Source organism: Cuculus canorus, chromosome 1, assembly GCF_017976375.1.
Source record: "Cuculus canorus isolate bCucCan1 chromosome 1, bCucCan1.pri, whole genome shotgun sequence".
NCBI classification, from domain to species: Eukaryota; Metazoa; Chordata; class Aves; order Cuculiformes; family Cuculidae; genus Cuculus; species Cuculus canorus.
The window spans coordinates 147,902,536-147,926,291 of record NC_071401.1 but is presented as its reverse complement, the minus strand read 5'-3'; the positions used below and the strand labels follow the sequence as shown (position 1 = coordinate 147,926,291).

Genomic DNA, 23,756 nt, shown 5'->3' with positions numbered 1-23,756 from the left:
GAAAATGTGATTAAAGCCAAGCTTTTCCTTTTCTTCCCTACTGAGAACAGCCAGAGTCACATATCAGAATCCATCACTAGGCCCTCTGGCCTTTCCTAGCATGTACAGTAAAACAGGATATTTCAAATGTAACAAACTGCAGTCAAATGGAAATGCTATTTTGAAGCTTGGCTAGAATTAGGAAGCAAGTTCTGCACTAGAAACAAGACGTGTGCTGCTTGACCTTGATCAAGCTCAGGGCACTAAATGTAACCAGATGAAATATGCTTTGTGGCTGCTATTTCTGATCTGAGCTTAGAGGAATTTGGGGTAAAAAATTCGTAGTTCCTTACTATTGATAGTGTCGGCTAAGTTCTTCAGCTGCTTTGCATTGTCCAAGACTTCAATCCTCTGAGTGTAGGGATTGTATCGAACAGAGAAAGGACGAGGGATCGTTTGAGCAAATTTCCTAAGGCAAAAATACAAGTAAATATACAAACCTGGAAAGGTCCTTTTTTCAGTAACTCGCTCTCTTCTTGGTGTGTGCTTTTGTTAATGAGGGGAATAAGAAAATATGCAAGAGGAAATAACTGAAATTCCTGACAAATTATCTGAGACTTACAGCTAGAATCTGCATTTGTCCTTACCACTTTTGTTTTTTTCCAAACAGAACTAATTACACATTGGCATGGTAACACTGCTCCTGGTATAGGTCAACTATGTGGCTATTGGGATTTGTCAAACTTGAAAACCTCATTTTCCTTTCCTTTCCTGATCCAAGTCTGCAGTTTCTGGGAAATTAAGGTCAGGTACCTATGCCATCCTGGCATACCAAGGAGTAAGCAGAGTGCTGACTACTAGTATGGTTGATATTGGCTTCAAGATCATTACAAAGATAGGAGACGGTCAATGAAGTGAACCAGTATTTTTGCCACTACTTATTCACAACATCTTCTGCTGCAAAATAATTAATTCCATAGCAGAAACATTAAGATTTTGGTATCTTTGGGAAACATTAATTTGCATAACCACAGAACTGTGGAAAGGAGGACTCTGAATGGGATGAAATGGTCAGAGCTATTGTTTCAGGCTACTCGTAGACCCCAGCAGGATACTGGCTTATATATCTGCTTTGGATTACTAAAGTTATTGCTGAAAGAGGAAGGAAAGCATGCTAGAGTTGATTATGGAGCCCCACTATGCAGACTGTGACTGTAAATCCTATATGCCAGGAACAGTGGAATGTGTTGGATGCCAGCTCCATGTTGCTTCCTCAGTTTAGTCCTAATTATTATCAGCTAAGGTCATTGTCTCAAACAGAGTTCAGTGTGAGCAGGCCGCTAGGTGTGACAGTGGAAAAAATTATGTTGGTTAGGATGTAAGTGTTTAGTGGCATCAGTCTAGTTTTTCTAAGGGGAGAAATCCACTTTAGATGACAGTCTCCTTAAATCTCAGCTGAAGCTAAGATCCTAATTAGAAGATGAAAGCTTTAAGTTGAAAAATATTAGATCAACCTTAGAATAATTTTTCAGGAAGATTTTCTGTCACACACACAAACAAAAATGTCCAGGTGCAAGCCACAAACACATGCACTGGACCAACATCCAGACCTCTATTTAAATTTAACCAGTTTTCCAATTTGGTTATCGAAACAAAAAAAAAAATAAAATCTCCACACCTCCATGATGTTTTTATGATTTTTTTTATAGAGTTAGGCAGCATATTCCATTTTCTCAAGAGATTTGCTACTCAATTAAAGGAATACATAGAGGAGGCAGAAAGAGTGTGCAGGATATTAATCGCACAAACCAGAAGTGAAGGCCATCTTTCCCAGGTATTACCCCAGAAAAATGCACAGAAGGAGAGACTGCAGGCTTATGATGATCAAGGAAGCAGAGTGGAGGTAGTTAGGAAGACCTAGGAGCTGGGGAGGCTGGGGCAGCAAAATATCTTGTGTCTTGGTATGTGTTTATCTGTGAAGGAAGGAAGGAAGGAAGGAAGGAAGGAAGGAAGGAAGGAAGGAAGGAAGGAAGGAAGGAAGGAAGGAAGGAAGGAAGGAAGGAAGGAAGGAAGGAAGGAAAGAAAGAAGGAAAGAAAGAAAGAAAGAAAGAAAGAAAGAAAGAAAGAAAGAAAGAAAGAAAGAAAGAAAGAAAGAAAGAAAAAAAGAAAGAAAGAAAGGAGAAGAAAGAGACTGAGAGACTGCAGGACTGGGACAAGTCCATGTGGCATCTCCAAGTGAAAGATTCGTAGAGCGTGAACCAAGGCTAAGTCCCAGTGGCTTGACTAATATCCAGAAATACGTCAATGTTTCTTTTAAGCAGAAATAGAAATATTGTTGTGAGATCTAATGCAACCTGAACCCCAAACACAATCTGACCCTTTCCTGTTTCAAGAACCAGAACTGAACCTGGAGCATTATTTTGAAGTCTTGTTGAACTGGAACTGAATCTGTATTTGAATCACAGATGACGGAAAGATTTACTGTGTAGCCCTGTAGTCTTGTAAACACACTGCTAGTAACAAGCTGGAGGCTCTGTATTAAGCTAACCACACAGGCCTCAGGATTGGGGTTATTAGGATTGCTTGGAGTTTTGTTTGGTTGTAATAGCAATTGTCTAATGACCATGTAGCTATTATCTAATTTGTTTTAGTTTTGCTAAATTCTGCATAATTGAGTGCTATAATGCCTATTATTAATAACTTTTTTGTAGACAGGAATAACAAGTAGTTACCCTGTACATACTGAACTAAGTCTGACCCTACAGTAATGACGCAGCATAAAGGAGTACCAGTACTAGGCGATTTTTGGTATAAGAACTTTTAACTATAGATTGTTAAAGGGCAAGTTAGCTACCTTTGCCCCTGTGTGTTAGTCTCATTGCAACTGGACTAACAATTTTTTGCTGCTTTTGGTTATACATATGAAACTCAACTAGATTAAGCACAAATTTATGGCTTAATTTATAAGGTATGTTCCCCTTCTTGCCCATAAGGAGGTTTTGAGTGGGATGACTACTTAGTCTCCTTAAGCATTGCACAATTTTTCTTATGCCTCTTAAAACATTACTGTCAACCCAACACCTGTTACAGCAGTGGGATCCACTGTTTTGCCAATGAACAAGAAATTGGGTCTTTTATGGAATGACTGGATTACCTTAGTTTTTCTTTTGCATCTTTAAAACTTTCAGCAACATAGTAGATCGGCTGGAACTCAGTAACAGGGTACTTTTGCACAGCAGTCTTCTCCAGAACAAGAGGCTGAATCTCAGGCTTACCTGATAAACAGTACTATGAGCAAAAGAGTTAGACATTTATTTCAGTTGGAAAATGCTTGAATTTGCTGTGAAAGAAAGATATAGCTATTGAATGCCCCCCAGTTTCAGACAGGAAAAAGTTGTTTCTGTGGAATGCAATGACAATGTCACTTACTAGGAAAGAAACAGGTATGATTCCCATGTGTATATACACGCTGACAAATTTATTAGAGCTCTTCAAGGAAGCACAACATTTCATGCTACTTCTATGCACAATATATGAAGCAAATTAAGGATCTAAAGATATTCAGAAGAGAAATTTGAGCAATAATAAAGATCTTTGAAATGCTGTTTTGTAGAACACACCTGCAGCTCCCCAAATGAAGACAGCAGCCCAGCACCATATGCCTTGAGTGAATCGCCTTCCTTACATAGTCCAAACTCCACCGTAAACCAATAAACCTAACAAGGAAATTTGATAGAAACACATGATTCCTAGATCAAAAAGAGCAGTTGCACATAATTGATTTGAATACATTTGAAGTTTACATTTCTATTTAAAATGTTGTTATGCATCAAGTATCAACTATATAAATACAATAATTGTCCTCACAGATGGAAATTCTTCTGGAAGGGGTACAGTACTAGACTCATTGTGCCTGCTAATTGTGGCCTGACAAACAGAGTTGTGTTTTACTATGCTTACATTTCTCAGTAAAGCAGAGATAATAAAACCATAGCAATAAAATTTCATTTTGGCTGGCCAACTTAGTTGAAGTTTGAACCTCAGTTGATAGAAGTTTCTGTTTCATACAGACGGTGTCTAGCTGCAGCAGCAAGAAAATGAACGAACTGTTTGTGCAATATTGAAGAAAGATGGTTTATGACCTAGCTTGACTTCTCCATCTGTCATTTTGAAGGGATACCTGCTCTGGCTCAGAACTACCTTAAGTATTAGAAACATCAAATTGCCCAAGTGATTTGGCACTGGGGACACTAATCTCAGTAGGCATTTTAATTGAAGTTTGCAACTCTGGGTCTCAATAATCTCAGAACAGGATTCAGGTGAGTCACACTGACTGCAGGAGACGTTAACTGCATGGCAGGGTGGAAGAGAAGGGACCTTCATATGTAGAACAGCTACTGAAGCTGCCTCTCGAAATTTCCTGTGGGGATGTAGTAACATGTAATCTCTTCTTGCCCAATATGTTTGTGCTGGAGGAAATCTTGTCTAGGCCTCTGCATTTAATCACAACTGTCACTTTGAATAAGGAATGCCAAAGTTATTTTCCTTTAATGCAACAGTTTCAGGGTGGGGTTTTACAATCATGGACTTCACTCTGTTTCCATTCAACTCTATGGGAGTTCTACCAGTGACTTCAGTGGCAGCAGAATTAAGACAACACGGGGTGCTTTGGAAAAATGAGACCTCATTTATTAAATTACCGTAGCGAGTTTCTCGATGAAATCATCCGGAGCTCCCAGAGATGCCAGTCCAATTTCCTGTAACAATAAACCATTATTCTTCAAGATGTTTATTGCAAACATTCTTCCTGTCTCATCTTATGTAATTTCTCACATTTTAAATGTTACCATCACTTACTACCACACACAAATGTTTACAGGACATGTTCTTATCATGCAACAGCAATTTTAAACCAGAAATCTCTCCAAAAATGAACAAAGGGTCCTGTCCAAACGTCATTTACAAGGCATGATCCTTTGTGGCTTGTACAAAGCCCATTGAGGTCAAATGAATTTTTCCTCTTGTTTTGACAGGCTTTTGATGAAGTCTGCAATGCACACCCAAGAGAATTATATTGTCAAAAGAAGGTAAATCAATCACACCCACACACCTTACGTATTTCTTTTCGTTTTGATGGGCCTTGATTGCAGGAATTTTCTCAGAGCCTTGAATTAGTTATTTTTTCTGAATGACATGGCATGATTTGAAAGAGCTTATTCATACCTTGGGAGCTAATGGACACTTTCCCAGGAAGCATGTGATAACTGCATTCAGAAAAGAGCCACACAACACTGTATATAACCAAATACCTTTCTCAGTGTGCTTCAGCGAGGACTGCACAGTGAAAAAGTCAGAGTGACCCCTCACACACACCATGAGCATGGGAGCAGCTATCAATATGTCAAATCCTAATAAGCCAAGGTGCAACAAGGCTTAACTTGTTCTGGGAAAGGGCAGAGCCTGAGGGCAATACTAAGTGCTTAATAACTATATCAAGTGACATTTGTCTTGTGACCAAGTTGATACATCAAGTCCATTTTCTTTTACCCCTTTCCTTTCCTTTCCTTTCCTTTCCTTTCCTTTCCTTTCCTTTCCTTTCCTTTCCTTTCCTTTCCTTTCCTTTCCTTTCCTTTCCTTTCCTTTCCTTTCCTTTCCTTTCCTTTCCTTTCCTTTCCTTTCCTTTCCTTTCCTTTCCTTTCCTTTCCTTTCCTTTCCTTTCCTTTCCTTTCCCTTCTCTTTCTCTCCTCTTTCCCTCCATTTCTGTGTATGTCTCTGTCTTTCTATTTTTCAGACTTTCTCACTTACTGTCTTTTCACGTTTTCAGCCAAATGTTTACTCCTTCTCCAAGGTTTGGCTTCTTTTCCAGAGATATTAATACCACCAAAGAGAAAGCTCTTCTCCAGCCTTATCCCATGCTTTCAGCTGGGACAATTCCTCACTTTACTCAGCCTCATCTGTGGCTTCAATAGAAAAAAAAATAAAATAAAATCTTCACTTTCCCTAACATTTGGACTGCAGGATAAGGCAATAAGTCATCTGATTCATGAGCCATTTAACTTTGCTCAGAAGGATAAACATCTACAAAAAAGGTTTTAGATGATGGCTTCACAAAGTGTTTGCCTGTAAAAAAACGACTCACGCACGGAAGACATTTCGATTTGGGATGTATGAGTTCACCTAAGTGATCTGTGTCAAGATTTCAAGCAATAAATAAATCAGCTTCAGTCACTCTAAAGCAATGTCCTTAAAGGTGGATCCACCCTAGCCTACATAGCCCTTGGTTCATCCTCTGAATTACCTAGTCTCTGGTTTGTTCAATCATAAAATTAGTATAAACACAAAGTAACTTACCTGGGAAAACTGAGCAAAACTGGGATCAGCAAAAAGTGGCACATGTCCAAGCAGCTCATGGCAAATATCGCTGCAGGAAAACACGACATCTGAATAACTTTAATTCAGGAGAAGTCCAGCAATGCCAAATCCTACAGTCAGCATATAGGCAGGAGTGTAGCACATTTGCTCCTACCAGCAAATAATGTTCAGGACTCATAGGAAAACATTTTGCTCTAAAATAAATCTTGTGACAGGAAGACTTGCACACTCCAGGGTTTTCAGTGCTTTTATCATCATACATCCCTCAGAGGAAGGTTGATACTTTATTTAGTTTTCCATATGGAAGAAAACATTCATTCAACTGCCCACTCAGCTCAGGAAGGCCCATAAAGAAATCACCACACCAAAGGACAAGAAACCTCTTTGGATGAAGCTCTGGCTATTAATACAATTCCCCATAGTGACAATATGAACCTCAAGAGCTCAAATTCAGTCCCTGTTCAGGCCCATAGAAAGGTATAAGCTTGCCCTTCCTCAGCTGGAATATTTTCATCACAAGCTGAATCTTGCAGCTGGACAGTCATGTTTGGGGAAGAACTTACCTAGGGACTGCTGGATTTTTCAAAGATAGAGAAGTGATTTGGTGAGATGGAACTGGAAGAGGGATAAGCTGCTTTCAAGAAGGCAAGTCTGAGGAAAACGTTTCAGCCTGGCTTTTTGCATGATGACAATGGGATTACAAGAAACAGAGAGGAAAATCAGAAGAATGAGGGATAGAAAAATGGAGGGGGAAAAAGACGTTGTGGGAAGGAGCAGGAAGCAAAGAAACAGCAAGGGAAGGCAGGTGGGACTGCAACAACATGAAACAGAGGAATAAAACTGTGTTGAAAATGGCAAGTGGAAAAGGACAATGGACAGGGACAAAGAGAATCATTACAATATAAAACTGAAAAAGAGAAGGGAACAATGATCTGGGCTTCCTCTATCTTGCTGCCAGAAACTTGCTTGCAACATGTTGAGTCATTCCCGCACTAGATTTCACACCACTGTTTGGGTGCTAATAGCTAAGCTAAATCCCTTTTTACACTGCTCTCTTGCCTCCCAGCCACCACGCAAACATGCCTCAGTAGCAAAACTGTCTGATCAGTCCCATAAGAACTTGTAGAATAGCATGCAGCTTGTTAAAAAGACTAGAAATCTTCTGAAAATGTTTACGGAAGAGAGCAGTCACTTGGCTGCTCTCCATTAGCTCTCTCCCCAGGAGTGCTCCAGAGTCCCACATGGTTTTTATCAGTTGGCCTGACCCTACTATTAGTCTGCTGCAATTCTACGCACTTTCTGTGCCAAAGTACTTACGGCTCTGGTGTGTACATGGGTTTTGATGCATGGCGAATATACTGTGTAGAGTGAAATACTCGGAATGCCAGCCCAGCCAAGAAATCCCGAGAGGAGAGCAACCCTGCAACAGGACGTAGGCGAAATCCAGTGCAGGCTGAAGGGACAAAAAAAAGGCAACTTAGAAACAGCTAGTGGGCTTGATTTATCCTTATCTGGCCTCCTCACAGTGGAAGAAATTTGTTAATTGTGGGGTTTGCTCTTCTAGTGTTAAACGGAGTTTAGTTGTGAAAAAGCAGGGAATTTTCTACCTATGCATACCACTATCATAGTATCTGAGCGTCTGTAACACTGTACCCCTGGAAGTTTTAGAGACAGACCTGCGACACAGGCTAGGTAATGTGTCCAAGCACCACAGGGAGCCTGTGATAAAACTGCTTTTCCATCTCTGGAATTGCCACCCCCACTGACAGCTGAGGCCTTCGATTCGAGTCTGTTTTTCTATATGCTTTAAACTCACTCTGCAAGAATTTTGAAATATCTTCGAGCTGGGGAATGTTGTCCTCCCGGTAGCCACAGTACTTCTCCAGCAATGGGAACACGTGATTGTGTTCATAACAAGCGTGAGTTGGATAGAGACTCTTCAGCTCCCTGAAAACAGTGCCCCATGTTTTCTTTTCTTCTTCTGTGTAGGTAACTCGAGGAATAGGTTGGCCACTGGAAAGAAAATAGATATCCTCTATAGGAGTGACGGAGAAAATGTTCTACACATCATACTCAGGAGATTTACGTGGGCTGGTGCAGGAGGGCAGAAGTCTTTGGTCTGATTCACAAGTGCAAAAAGAACCTCAGTTGCCCCAAGGCACGGACTCAGAAGGACCCCACTGACCTCAGCTGAGATACTGGCTTTTGGAAAACTACTTGCGTTATTGCAGTAAAAAAAAAACAGTGACTATTTGTCTTATCAAGATGTTAATCTAAAAATATTTGCTGGATGTTGTTTTCAATTTATTCACACTTCTAGATATGGAACAGCTGTTGTATTTCTTGCTCTAATACACATTACATTAATTGTTTTGATTACAACAGGGAAATCATCAGTTCCAGAAAACTGTTTCTTGGAAGGGCAGAGAAATTCCATTTCTGCTTTATTCTGTAACGGATGCAGACTTAAGTCAATTTGACTTTTAATAATTCAAATGAGTGATTTTGAATCAAATCCCACCCTCAGGCCTCCATGTGCTTAACTTATCTTGAGACTAGAAGGAATTAGACAATCATAACCAATGTATTTTGGCCTCCTGTGAATAGTCAGTTCCTTAGCAATAATGGATAGGGCCATAGGTGAATCCAGCAGCTTTGCAAAATCAAAGGGCTTTAAGTAACTTAATAGGGTTAACATCACTGCTGGAATAATGCTGGAGCTTTCCAAGCCCCAGAGACCTATTGTTAAACTCCTGATGACACGCCACCATCACCTACTCCCTCATTTTTAACTTGAGCCTTAGGGCAGCTCCACTGGAGCACCATCATTTTCTTTCTCTCTCTGTTAGACCTCCTTGATCTGTGGAGCTTTAAAAATCATGTTGAATTATGAGGATTGCTGGGGGATTGTTGTTCCTATAGCATTCCTAAGTAATCCTCAGCCAGATTCTAGGGCTACAGAGGGAAGCTATGGCTTAAAAATCTTACCATTTCAATTAAACAAAACACAAGGATCAACAGGGCCAGAAACAAAGGAAGGCAGAGGAAGAGGCAAGCCAAATGCAAAGAAAAAAAAAAAAGAGGACTCAGGGAAATTAAACATTTAACAAAAATAACTGGTATATGCATGAGGAGAGAGGCAAAAGAGCAAAGGCAGAGGAGAGAGAAAAACAATAGGAGGAAAGAGGACAAAGTAGGTGCAAAATAAGGGATACAGAAGAGCATGAAATTGATGGCAGTAAGAAGAGTATGAGACAAACAACCACAGATCACCTCACCTTTATAGCTGACTCTACAAACTAAGCACATTTTTCTTCTTACGTACTTTCCATGAAGCCTGATAACTTTAGTTGTGCCTTCCCTCCAGCCTAGTTCTCTGCATCTCTGTCCCCCTAGCTGGAGACACCTCTTTGACCTCTTCTCCTCACTGTAGACCCTGAAAGACGTCTGCCAGACGTAGCACCCAAGGCAAGGACGTTGCAGGTCCACCTAGGCCTTCCTGAATCAATGCTGAAAGTCACAAAAGCATCATGCCTTCTTTCCCCAGGCCTCAGAAGCCCACAAGTGGTCTTTCATACTTATACTGAGCTTATCACTCTGTTACAGAAAGACCATATTGGGAAGTCAAAGAACTTCACATAAAGGTACTTTTGGGACATAGATCTAGGTCTTTATACCTGTATTTCCAATGCGTCTGAGGATCTGGATTAAAGGCTAGATATGAATTAGTTACATCTTGGAATATAATGGTTTCATCTTCCTAAAGTGGTTTCAGTTTGAATCTTTGGGGGTGGTTACCATGTTTTTTGTTTTATTTCTACATAAGATTTGATGAAAACTTGCAAATTAGGGAACAGAATTTGCTACCCATTATGCAGGAAAAGTAAATTTTTTGTGGGCTACCTATAAATGGGCATTAGATCCATCCACATCTGGCCACTAAGTCTTACCTAATTTTCCAGCTATAAACTGGGCAACTGACTTTTTTAGCTTTCCATGAATCAGTCAAATTTTGTTTCTCATTACGTGATTAGATTATTAGCCCCTTCACTCAAGGACTACCTTTTCATTGCAGTCTTGTGCAAAGTGGAGCCCTGAATGTACAACATGTTATTTTATCCTTTGCAATCACAATTTTTGCCAGTCTTAGCAAGAATCAGGCCCAGTAGTACTCATGCAAATGTGTGAGTGGCTCTGGGAACAGAATTTTCTCTCCTCCAGATCTGATCACTGAAAGCAATCAATCAAGCCTGTTCTAACTGAATTTATCATCTCCATTTATTTTTCTAAGGAAATGAGAGCCCAAATTGCTGATTGAAGCTGGGTCAGACATGATAAAAGTAGAATATCAGACACTGGATTAGCATCAGAACCATAAGTTATTCATTATTTTAATAGTGCATGCAGCTCCTGCTTTAATGTAAATTATAGGCACTTCTCCCCCAGCCCAGGTTTAATGGCGAGAATATGAGAAGTGGCTTTATGCAATGCTCAGGTCTTTGTAGTAGCAACGAAGTCTGTTGCTCAATTAGACAACAAAGCCAGGGAAGAGGGGTGTAATGGGGAAAGAAGGGAGACTAAATTCTCTTCTGAATGTGTGCCTGGAACAATTTACTTTTGTTTTATTGTGATTTGGGGATCAATGCATGAACAGGAAGATTTAGACACATGACAGAGAAAAGCCAACAGCAGGAGGACACTTGCGGAAAAACAGAGATTGCCAGCACGATGAGAGCCCAGGGAGAGACCGGGACATGTGAGTTTGCTTTCAGCTCATGCACTGAGAACTCACTGTCTGTAGTTGTAGGCAATATCTGCAAACTCCTTCCTCCGAGCACGATACACAGGATCTTTGAACCCCTAAAGAGAAGCATTAATAGTCAGTCCCTGTATAAGTGCAGGTGGTGAACAGCCTTTCTGTCACTGAGCATCCTCGGGCATGGCCGGTGCAGTCCAAGAAGTGCAAGAGTGTGTTTGGGGAAACCTCCTCCATCCTGCCCAGCTCCACTGCACCCTGCTTGCATATGGCACTGCTTCTTCCCCATCTGTGGGGCCACCAGGGCAAACATTCAACCACAAGTTTCCAGTACCTCTCATACCCCAAGTTCTTTCGTTTTCTCATTTCCACTTGCTAAAAAAAAAGAAGTAAATGGGTTCCTTTACAGCACCAAAAAAGTGCTCCTGCAAGAGCAATACACTGAATTAACTGCACTCAGATAAACATGACCTTTTGGTTTCTCATGAAGCGTCTTGCAGCTCCTGGCACAGTTGGGCTGATCTAGAGGATCAGAGTTAACCACACTAGAAACACACTCATCAACTCAGTCAGACTTTTTAGGCAGATTTTCAGCACAAATCCTTCTTAAAAATATCCATTTTCAAACTGCTAGGAGAACAGTAGGCACATAGCAGGCCAAAAACCTCTATCTGAACTACAAATTCAACCATCTGAAGGGATTTAATTACTATAGAGAATGTCTGTTAGACTTTGTGGTTGCAAGCTTGACCTTTGCAGATAATTACCAATAAAACCATGGATAAGGAATACAATCTCTAAATCTTCGTCTGGGATAACCATTCTCTTGTCCCAGTGTGCCTGCTATTCAGACTATAAGTTCCTCAGGGCTAGGAGTGTCTTCACCACCTAAAGTGGAGAAATGTCTTTCCAAGCTAGGACATGCTTCTGCAGGGCAAATAGCAACAACTCATTAGGCACTATGGCACTTCATGAGTACACCTCTTAGTAGTGTATGACACAGCTGCACTGAAGGGCCACGAAACACAACCAGGCACTGGAGGCAGCTGAAGTGCAGCAGAGATCTGAGCATGTGAGTCAAAAAGAGACAGCCAATGGCTGAAATTGTGCCATCCAAGATTAACCTGGCATAGAGATATTTGTAATTAAATCCCATATCACTTAACTATGAAAAATACAGGCTCATTTAATTTCTCTTTTCCTGCACTCTATATACTGTTACAGTTGTCTGCCCCAGCAGCTAGGTTTCCTTTTTAAGACACGAACTGTTCACTAACTGATTCTAGGAAGTGGAGCAGAGATGTTTCATGTCTTTTAATACTTTTTTTTTTTCCCCTAGTTTCTTTTTCAGAAATAATCTTGGTCTGTCTATTCCTGCATGACACACTAGGGGGCCACTGACTCTGTGCATCTCCTTTCATTCTGCCTTCCATATAACCACATTGAACAACATGAATCATTGTCCATGATACATAACACATCTTGAATTAAGCAATAGGTAGTAAATGACTAATCACCCCATCTCAATTAAATTGATAGCAGCAATTTTTGTTATGCTGCATGTAATTTATTTATAATCACCCTATCTCAATTAAACTAATAGCAGCAATTTCTGTGGCACTGCATGGACCACAGTGTATTTTGACAAATGAAAATAAGTTGTTGTTTGCTTGCAGAGGGAATAGAGGCAGAAAGTATTCTTGTATCTCGAAGAACTGAAAAAAACACTGATTATTTTTTTATCACCTAAGCCAGTGAACAAAACTTTCTGACCCTACCATTTATCAAAAAAAATAGTTCACATGAGGGCTTTTTCTTTTATTGTGTCTCACCATTTTTAACAACCACATAACAAGGCACTAAGCTCGATTGTGTGCATGTAATCAAGAATGAAAAAACAGTCTTCCTATCTCAGTGCTATGATACACCGTTTCTGAAGTTTTTGTTGCTAGTGGTTCACAAACTGAGTCTGAAGTCACCACATCAGAGTCACCTGGGAAAACTAGAGGTGTCCTTTTGGTGGTCCTATGCTCTGAGGACAGCTATGACTTTTAAGGTCTCCTGGTATTTACTCAAATTAACTTTAGCTTTGGCCAATTTACTTCATAATCAGTCATTGGTCTAAATTTAACCCTAGAAATGTGATACTCTTCGTCCTAAAACATGTGAGACTTCATCTACTACAACTGTCTTAAAGCAGAGAAAATGTAAATGAGAGAAATATCTGTCCCAGTAACTAGAAACATGTTAAAAAATATAAAGCTCTGTTTCTTACAGGATGATCAGCATCCAATTCTGCTCCATAGCTTAGGATCTGATTGGCAAACCTGTCCAGTTCCTGGATACTTCTTGGGAACCATGGCACTGCAAAACAGAGAAGAAACAGACTGATATGCTGCTTTGTTACACAGTTTGGGGCCTTCTCATATTCTTCTCATCTTCTCATTATACATACAATGAAACATATGCAAGGGCCTACGTTCTTTGGGCAGCAATGCCCTTTCCCTATAGTAAGAGGCAAGAGTAAAACCTGCAAGTTTTCTTGAATTTGTGGCTGGCCAGACCTGCTGGAAGAATACAGAGCATCAGAAATATGTAGCTCTTGGTGCAGAGCTGGCTTGTAATGTTTATGATTTTCTTTTATTACTCTGGTTTCTGGGCTTATCAAAATGTAGGAATTTTTCCAGAGTACCCTTCCTCTCACAGCAGCTAGAATCAGCCATTTCAAAGGAAGAGCAAGAAATCCCACAGGAAGGATACAGGACTATTTGACCCTCTGAAAATCTCATTTAAGACCTACTTGGTGGCCTCATTTAAGCTAGGATTCTGAAATAAAATTATAAATGGCACCCTAGTACCTCAGACTGACATTGCATTACTGCAGTCATCTTACAATAATGCATCAATTCATTTAACATTCTGGACCTGGTTCTCGGTTGCCTGGTAACTCACATACTATACACACTGCCCGAGATGCAGCCAGGATACAAAATGGGATCGCACTGACTACTTGGAATGTAATGTCTATGTGGCACTCCCTTTACAGAAAGACTTAAGATAGGCAGCAAGGAAGAGTCACAAGGCTTACCAATTGCGATGTGTTCAGATAGGGAAAAGTAGAACAGAAGTGTATTCATGACAGTTGCACTGCTAGGAGAGGCTCTTTGCAGCTCATGAAGTACATGGGTTAGTCATGCCAAGTCAGATCTGCGTGTATTCACCCAGTGATCCAGACAGTCCCCCAACATATGTTCCCTTAACTGTAAGAGGCCTGACACACATGTGCAGTGACTGTACCAGGCTGCACTCCCCTCTTCCATCTCCTCCAGAAGGATCCAGTTGCATACTAAGCCAAGAAATCCCTTTGTCAGCTACCTTTGGACCTGGCCACGCCAGCCCTCTGCAATGCTGAGACAGGGAAGTTGAATGGAGCTGATGCAGGAACTGTGGGCCTGTTCTCCTCCCTTGCCTTGTCATCACTTTGAGAAGTGCATCAGTATCTACCACAACGAGGTACCACCTGCAACTGGGCACATCCTGTGACCTGCCAATTTTGCTATCCCATTTTTACATTTTTGGCCCTTTGACCATACCTGCCTGCCTCTTTTCCCTTCCCTTCCCTTCCCTTCCCTTCCCTTCCCTTCCCTTCCCTTCCCTTCCCTTCCCTTCCCTTCCCTTCCTTTCTTCCCAAGACAGAGGCTACAGCCATGCCTGAATTTAATAGCCTGTGATAAGCTTCTCACAAATGCAACTGATCGATCTTTTGTACACATCCATCTCCAGCCCTGGAAACTCTGCAGCCCTGGGCTCTATAGTTTCCTTACATGTGATATGAAAAATTATTCCTTTTTGTTTTCATCTAGATTATTTAATTATTCAGTTAGTTCCTGCATACAAACACCATTTGTTGCTATCCACCTTCTCCAGGCCACCTAGGATTTTGTAGCTCCCTGTCAGATCCTACACCAACCATATATCTTCCTGGCTGAGACTTTGCCTGTACATTTCAGTCTCAGAAACTGTGGGCTATCTTCGAGCACTCTCCTCACTTCTCTGCAAGTCTTCCAGCTCCACCATACCTTCTCCTAAGGAAAGGGCACAAGACCTTCATCTAAGATGATGCACTCCGTGCTCAGGCCGTGCAATCATGCCCCATATGCTCCCAACACTGGATACAAGTCAGCAAGTGGACTTAAAGGCTAATACCATCCGAAGGTCTGCTGGTCCAAGCCCACACTCCCTCAGCAGTTAATGAAATGTTTGCATTTAGTGACTTTCTTGCAGGAATGGGCATCGCTTGTTCAGTCAGTGCTTGGAAAACATCTTCTGCCGTGTGACTCTGCTTAACTGGGAACACTGCTGCTCACTCATACCTCCCCACTTGATTTTGGGGTTTTGTTCCAAGCGAACCTGATCCCTAGCCAGCAGCTGCCGTGTGAGCTCCGTGCAGAGCCTTGCTGGTGGGGCTCATCCCAAACCTATTGGACCACCTACAGGATAAGAGGATCACTCTGTCTCCAAGACTATTCAGCTTTGCTTTCTGCTGAGCCTAACAACACAGAAGGCACTTTGTGGTGCTGTTTTTCTGTGAGGCACCTGCACACAGGGGCCAGAACAACAACAGAGCATGCTTTGGGCAGCTGCAGCTCAGCCACAAGCAGAGTGCTCACTACTCCTGACCTACTGTTCCACGACCGACCTGACTCCACCCAACACTGCCACTGAGAGCCCTCAGATTTGTTTGAGGCAGATCAGAGAGAGCAGGTGGATGTCAGACAGGAGATGCCCTGGGCTGTCCGGGCTCCCTGGGCTGCAGAGACCCAGCCCAGTAGTGCTACTGGCTATGCCTCTCCTCCTCCAGCCCAGCAGAAGTGGGTTTTGCTCGGGATCTTCCAGAGCTGCACACGCTTCTGGTTTGCCCTAAAAAACAGACCCGAATAAGTCACTAGATGGCGGCATCAGACCCCGCAAGATCTTCCCAAAATGACTGTTTGCTGTGTGTACCACTAGCTCTCTAGTTTCTCCAAAATATTCTCTCACCCTACTGTTAGCGACCTTCCTACATCTCCAACCTTCTTACACCTCCAACCTTCCTGCACCTCCAACTCCTTAAGTTAAAGTAGTGGGAGAGATGAGTAGAAAAAGGTGCGTTTGAGTCCTGGAGAGGAGTCCCCACTGACACCCTGTGAAGGGTGAGCACACCCATCCACCCTGCCTCTATTTTCCAAACAGGCAGCTGGGCACTGGGTTTATCTCCTACCTCTGCCACTGAGATTCGTGTGATGGTGGGGAAATGCTTCACTGTTTTGTGTTTCAGACTCCTCACTATCAGCCTGAGCTGAAGTGCACTTGTAAATGTTTTTTCATTAGGCACTGGGGAAAAAAAAGGCGCCTGGCAGCCCCGCAGCAAAGGATTTGTCAGTGTTACAGTGAATAGCCACTGTCCTCAGGGACGTACCATGACCTGAAGGGTCTGGACTGCACAGACGAATTCATGAGGGCTGAAGTCCACAGTGAATTTCATCAGTGATGTCTAATGTTTTGCTGCCCTGAATCACAAAGGTCTAGGTGGGTTGAGTTCAAATCATAGCAACTTCAAGAATGGATAAAATGGATATATAATAGTGGCTTACTGTCATTAAATACGTTTTGGTTTCAAGATTTCCAAAGTACTTGGTACAGAGCTCATTATAAACTCTGGGACAGATTGAATCCCAGCCTGTCAGTCCTGGGCTTGGAGATGTTCGTTTTTCCCCTGTGCAGGAGCAGCACCTTATCTTCTAGGCATGCAGCCCCTATTGGTACCTGACCTATTTTCAGCAGATCTCTGCCCTCCTCTTAGGTCCCCTCAGACACCAGTGGTAGCTACGAGACAACATCTCTGACCTCAAAGAGCTGGATGAAAGGGGTAATGTGTGAAAGGAAAACCCTGAAGATGTTTAACGTTAATTGCACCAGCATAGTTGATGTTAAATTGGATTCTGGAAAGTCCTGAGCCTTCTCAGCTCTCATGGAAATAGGAATTGAAGATCCTGAGCACAGGCCCAGTCTAGGCACTACATCAAGTCCATACAGCCTTGCATCAGGGACCAGGGTGCAAAAAGGCTGTTGTGTCTTCTGCTTATCTGTGGTGTGACAGGAGGCTGGTCCCTAGCCATCCCGCAACTACTGAAAAGATCAAATCAAATTAGCCCCTGGCTGAATCTATCCCATATTTTGTTTGCAACATCCTACTCCAGCCCATTCACCAGACTTGCTGTCTGCACAGCCATTAATGAATTGCCAGGGCAAGCTGTTGCAACACTGGGCCTCTGTGAAGGTCTGAGGAGCAAACGTGGGCTGATCAGTAATAAATATTGATTTGTCTGTAAGTGAAATAGCAGCATTTATGGGATCATGCTGGACACCCAAGTGGTGACCAAATTACCATGGGGTCAAATGCTTAGCAGAATGCTAATAAGCCGTTTATATGAGAGCCAGCAAAGCAGGGCAGCGAAGACTTCTGCAGAACTCCTCCATTTGGATCATTGTGAGGAGGGTCAAAGACAGGTCTATGCAATTTATAGCAGTTCGAGGCCCAGGTTTAGCCCTTTTTTAAACAGTCCCAAATGCTTTAGTCAGCCTCAGGGTTTAGCGAACAAGGACCTTACAGAACTTCAGCTCCCAGCCTGTCTCGGAAATGCAATAAATTGTCTGCATTTCCCTCATGCTGCAACAGAATAATATTTAGTTCTTTTTATTCATAGGCTCCAGTAAACTGCAGATACCCAGCTTGTTTCCAAAAAGAGTCATGAAGAGATGCACTGTGGTTTCACAACAAATCTTTCCATCTCTACAATGAACTTTTGGCCCACTTCCTGCTAGCACACCTCATCCGAAGCTCTAAACCTACCTTTGGATTTAGAGCTTTTTGCTGGCCTGCTCTCAGCTAAAATTGCACTCTTGATCCAAATCTGATATTTGTAAGCATTTGCGTATGTCAAAGGGAAAACAAAATTATGGATTTTTGCTATTAGCTGAGAAAAGACCCTAAAAGCAGTTGAAGTGGCCAGACAAAAAATAAAAATTAAAAAAAACCATTGATTTATCCCTTGCCCAATAAAGCACAAGTGTTTAACACTTACATATATAGAAGAGGCAGAATACAGAAATTTCCTCTGACAGTCCACAAAGCAGTGCCCCAAGAATGGCACTGTATGCTTCCAACAGGAAACTGAGCGAAATAGGAGGGGGATTTCTCAAATCATGAGCATGAGCCAAACAAATCCTTAGCAAGTGATGGTTGAGAGCATCTTTAGGCAGCAGCAAAAGAAAAAAATCAATCCTGCGGAAGCCTGGACTACGTCCAGAATAAAACCTTCCCAGGATCTACTTGTCCACTGAGAAGAGTGTGACAATGTCCCCATAAACTCTATTTCTGAGATTTTGCTCCCTGGAATCATATTGCTCTTATCCTGTGTTTTAGGAGTAAAATTTCAGACAAGCGCATCTATGGATTATGACCAGATTTTCCAGGACGATCCATTTGAAAGGCAGGCTGACATAAAAGGCACCATGAGGCCTGTTATTTAATGCCATCACTGATAAGGGACAGAATCTTACCACACTTCCTACAGCTCAGACTGCTCCCATCTCACTCTGCCCTTGTAGCTGCCTCAGCCCAGAATTTGCCACACACGGTTCATCCCCTAAACAGGGCTTGTTCAACCTTTCAAAATATGGCTCTTTTGGGATTTCAGTTTGACTGGAGCCTCACTATTCATGAGAGTAGCTGAAACTGAAAAAAAAAAAAAAAAGAAAAGAAAAAGAGAAAGAGCAAAAAGAAATATCAATCTTCCTCTCTTTCCTTGGCAATAAATTTCTCCCACTTTATATTATTTCTGAATTGCTGAAACTAACAAACAAACACAAGTTATCCTCTGAGGCAGAAGGAGATCAAGTCCCTTTCTGCAGGACTGACAGGGTAATCTATCTCAAAAAACCTTTGATCATTGCAGTAGCATGCAGTGAAATCCTAATCCTACAGCTGACCACAGGAGTTTGACTTCTGCAAGGTCAGATTTTCACTCACAAGCCTTTCTTGACTGTTATTTATTGTGTATCTCCCTCTCTCAAACTCTGGTCTGTCCTTATACACAACTTTATTATTTAATAAAGTTTATTATTAAATTCTTGATAATAATTAGAGGAACAAAAGTAATGGAGAGCTCTGCTAGGACCTGTAGCTTTCTTCAGGAAATAAAAAAAGCCCCCAAAAGAGACCCTCTTTGATTTGACGTGATCATAAATCACCTAATCAACCTTTTGTCCTTTCATCTCATGAATGGAGATAACTGACTCCAAAGAGTAACTGCTTTCTTCTTTTTCATCTTCAAATGTAATGTCATGGGTAGGACACAAAGGAAATGGTAAAAGGATTACCAGCACTGATTCAAGAAGGTATTAATGTCCTTTCATGTTATTCCTAGGAAGGAAGAGGAAGATCCAGACCTAAAGTCTGGAATCCTATTAAAATCACATCTGTTATCTGAAGAGGCATTTAAGTATGTCTCAGACTGGATTCTGGGCAGCCACCACTGTACTGAGCAGCCTCAACTCCAGCAATTGTCTGAGAATTAGAAGCATAGACAACTCAAAAAAAATCTTTTCTTATTTCCTTCCAAAGGCAGAATTACAACTGACCTCCCTGGGTTTTATTACAGGCATGGAGGGTTATTCCTGTGGGTGGCAGAGTCTCCATAGTTTCAATGGTGAATAGTGAGGGGCATCCACAAGCCCAAAGAGCGAGAAGGCAGTTAGATGGTGTTGGACCCTCATGTATCTGTGTGAGGGAGAGCCAGGCAGGGGGGGACAGTCACTCCTCTCATTTCAGCCCAAAGGAGCAAGAGTCCCACAAGGATGGGGCTGTAGCAGGCAGCAGACAGCATCCATGAGACCAAAATCAGAAAGTAACCCCACATGTTTGAAGGGGCATGCCATCTGCAGGAAGCACAGGAGGGCAATCCCCCCACCATGATGATGCCAGCACTCCTACCAGGCCTTGCACAGGACTAGGCTTTTGTCACCTTGGCTACACCTCAAGGTTTGTGCCAGAGTGTTTTGTGAAGCTCCAGAGATATATGGCAAGGGAGAAGGCACCGCAAAAGAACTCCACTCACTTTTTGTTTTGTTATGCCGCCCTTTACCATTAAATCCTACCTGAATAAGGAGAATCTGGAAGGACTTTGTGGGGAGGATCCATCAAATAAGCAGCAGATGAGCCACAACTGTTTGAATAGAGTTAATGAATTGCTCACTAGAGCAAGAGTCCCTATAGCCTGTAGTTACATCTAGGTTTTATCTAATCTACAGGAGACACCCCAGACAAGAGCAAGAAGACCAGCCATGAGCCCAAAAAACAGGCATTCTGGAAAGGGAAGGCAGGATACTGTCATCAGAGACTGAAAAGGCTGGTCCAAAGAGGAAGGGTATCTTCTGTTGCCATTGTTCAAGGTAGGCAGGGAGGAAAGTCATCAGCTCAGTGCAGCAGGTGAGACTGGTGAGAGCAGGGTAGCACCACAGTGTGGAGCCATGGAGCTCAGATCTCCACTGCTTGGGGCAGATGTTTGTTTAGCTGGTCCTGCCTTTTGCCAGGGGACAGACTATATAACCCCTTGCAGGAATTTCCTCCTCATCTTCTGATTTAAAAATTTACATCTCTTTTTAAGATGCCATATCACAATCGTAAGATATCTATCAGAGTTGGCTCCATGTGGATTAATTCTGAATTGGGTCATTGTAAAAGATAGCAAAATTTGACTAGGTTCACCAGTCAAAGTGAATCACTTAAAGTTAAAATACAGCTTCTTTTCTCTTGTCTTCAGGAAAAATGTTCAAGATAGGGCAGTCCCCCAGCTGGGACTCACAATGCATAGGCTTGTAAATGTCTCCAGGACAACCTCTTGGTGACCTCCCTGGGGATTCCTAGGTGCCATCATTCCTTAGGAAGGTGAAAGGCAGTCTTCAATAGGTGACATTGTTCCACAAAACAGTACTATAGAGTCTTGACTCTGCTGGGTACTGCAGAGATACAGATTTATTTTGGGATCAGGGTGGTAGGAAAAAGGAGACGGATCAAGGACTGGGTTTCTCAGGGGAATTGATCTACCATGTATATGCAAAGTCCTTTCATGTAGCTGCAGATTTTGCTGGAGCTGTTTGCCATTTTAAATTGTGATAGAGTTTATGTGGAATTTCTGAATCAGGGCAGACAGTAACTAGACAGGTATAATGTATCCCAAGAGATCCTTATAGTTTTGTTTTTGCTAAGTTCTCATATGGGCAGAAAACACAGGAAAAGGCTAAAAGTGTACAAGTGGTTTTCAGTGCACAGTTGTCCAAAGGCTTTGACATGGGAGTCAGAGATTCAGGACACATGTCCTTGGGCTTGAAAAGCTAACCTATCTACATTAAACATGGTGGTATGGGTCCCACCTGCAGCCCTGTTATTCGCCCATACTACATGTGTGTATCGAGAATAAAAGTTGTCACTCTGCATGACTTGCCAAAAGCTGTGCATATAAATGCTGCCTCTTTTAAAATAAGGCAGGGACAATGAGTAGAAAATAGATGGACCTAAAACTTCTGGCACCATTGCTCAGGGATCTACACATTGAGCCCTTAGTCTGTAACTCCTATCATCATTTGATTCCTGTTAATTTCTGCAGATAGTGTAACAAGACACTGAAACAAGGCTGTCTTTAAGAGACTGTGAGTGCTGCCAACCAACCAGACAGATGACAACATAACACCAGTTATCAGGAAACCTAGTCAGAAACATGGCAAAAGATGGAGCATGGCAGAGAGAAAATCTCCAAATGAAAAAGCTTACAACACAGGCAAAATAGGCAGAGGGAGGGAGATACAGCCATACAGATCCAAGAGGAGCTCCTTTGCTAAGGTAAAAAGAAGTCATTTAAGTATGTGACATAACTATTCCTTGTCAATGTTATCCTTGTCAGTGTATCCTTACCAGTGTCCTTCTTCTTTGTTCGTGAAAGCTCATGAACTGTTGCTCCGATATCATTTCTTAAGGACTTGATGGTCTTGTCTAACACTGGAACATTCTTCCCTTCCAAGTTAATGAAGAATTCATACTCATCTTTGTTGAGACGTGAGGGTCGGGACTCAATGTGGGTCAGGTTTATACCTTTTTCCTATGAGAAAGAGAAATTTGAGTCCCACAGGGTTTGGGGGAAGAAATATGACATAAATACTAGCTAAAATTCATGTGTCAGTCAGCAACCCCTACTATACAATCCAAATAACTCAAAAACAGAGACTTGCCCCTGGTGGCTATTGGGCTGAGGACTTTCACAACAGGGAGAGAGACAAAAAGGAAGACTGAGAAGGATGTGGGTTTCACACTTGTGCAGAGCAACAGTGTAAAGGCTGTGCACTACATAAAACTTTGAAAAATGTGGAAGCAGCATACAAGTTGTAAATGGGCTCTTTGTCATAAACAGTGACTCCAGTACCACAAGTATATAATGGGAGCTTGCTTGTTTAGCAAGAATACTCCCCTAGGATCAACAAGGAGAGTAGGCGTTCCACCTGCAGAGAACCGTCTCATGAGAAAGCCAACGCTGTATTTATAAGCATCTTGAACGGAGGTTGGAAAAGCAAGCAGCTGGGTACGCTGTAACATAAGCTTCTGCCAAGGCGCTGCAGTCACCTATAAAACCACCTGCACAGTTTCCAGGGCTGTGAGTAGGTGGTGGGCAGAGATCCAGTGGCAAACGTGGATCTGCACCAAAAAGGCAGCACAGTTTTGTGCGAATAAAAACATGGGTGTTTTAAATTACAAAATCACAGAATAGCAGAGTTGCTGAGGTTCAATGGGGCCTCTGGAGGTCATCTAGTCCAACAGTCTGCTCAGGCAGGATCTGATAGAGCAGATTGCTCAGGACAGTGCCCAGTCAAGTTTTGAGTACCTCCACAGATAGGGACTTCAAAACCTCTCTGGGTAACTGCTTCAGAGTCTGATCACTCTCACAGCAAAAAGTTTTTCCTTTAGCATGGAAATTCAAATCTCACCAAATATCTTTGCTGACCAGCATCGGTGCCTCCTAGCTGTGAATAAAGGGAGCACTGGCAACTATTGTCTTGGTGACTCTGGCCAGTGGGCACCTGACCACAGACATGCCACCATGTCAATGTGTAAAGCAACAAGTAGCTAAAAATCCTTTTTTTTCTGCTTATTAAAAAATCACAAGTCCCGGAAAATTCAGGAATGTAGACCTCAGTTTAATTGAACCCAAATATTTTCCTGAGCACTGTAATTTGAATATGAAAATATTACTTTCTTGGTTTTGAGAAAAACCTTTTAAATGGGTTTCAGTTGATGCAGACTTTACCACCTGACCTTTCTGTCAGGCTCTGGAGCCGCAACCATAACACACCAAGGCCAGCTCTGAGTTTCTGTCCCCTGGGAGGAATAGACAACCCCCTGGAGGAAATTTGGGGCTGAAGATCAACAGCAGAAGAGTCAGAGGAGCTGACATGCAGTGTTCAGCAGCCCTGGAGAACCAGCTGGTTTGCTGCTTTCAGGCTAAAGAAGACCCCAGACTACGTGGAGTGAAATGATGTCAGTGTCAGCTAGTGTCAGTGT

At 42.1% G+C, this 23,756-nt stretch overlaps 1 protein-coding gene across 2 annotated transcripts in view; it reads right to left on the bottom strand.

The window, feature by feature from the left end:
* Nucleotides 1-23,756, bottom strand: part of PAH (phenylalanine hydroxylase) — a 41,318-nt gene that overhangs the window by 3,945 nt on the left and 13,617 nt on the right. For both annotated transcript variants that reach the window (XM_054056277.1, XM_009560508.2), the window contains exons 4-13: nt 22,119-22,302; nt 13,383-13,471; nt 11,144-11,211; nt 8,168-8,364; nt 7,669-7,804; nt 6,331-6,400; nt 4,680-4,736; nt 3,600-3,695; nt 3,134-3,267; nt 333-448 (exon numbers count right to left, since the gene is read on the bottom strand). In XM_054056277.1, the coding sequence (XP_053912252.1) occupies nt 333-448; nt 3,134-3,267; nt 3,600-3,695; nt 4,680-4,736; nt 6,331-6,400; nt 7,669-7,804; nt 8,168-8,364; nt 11,144-11,211; nt 13,383-13,471; nt 22,119-22,302 (1,147 nt within the window). The remainder of the gene's footprint in view (nt 1-332; nt 449-3,133; nt 3,268-3,599; nt 3,696-4,679; nt 4,737-6,330; nt 6,401-7,668; nt 7,805-8,167; nt 8,365-11,143; nt 11,212-13,382; nt 13,472-22,118; nt 22,303-23,756) is intronic.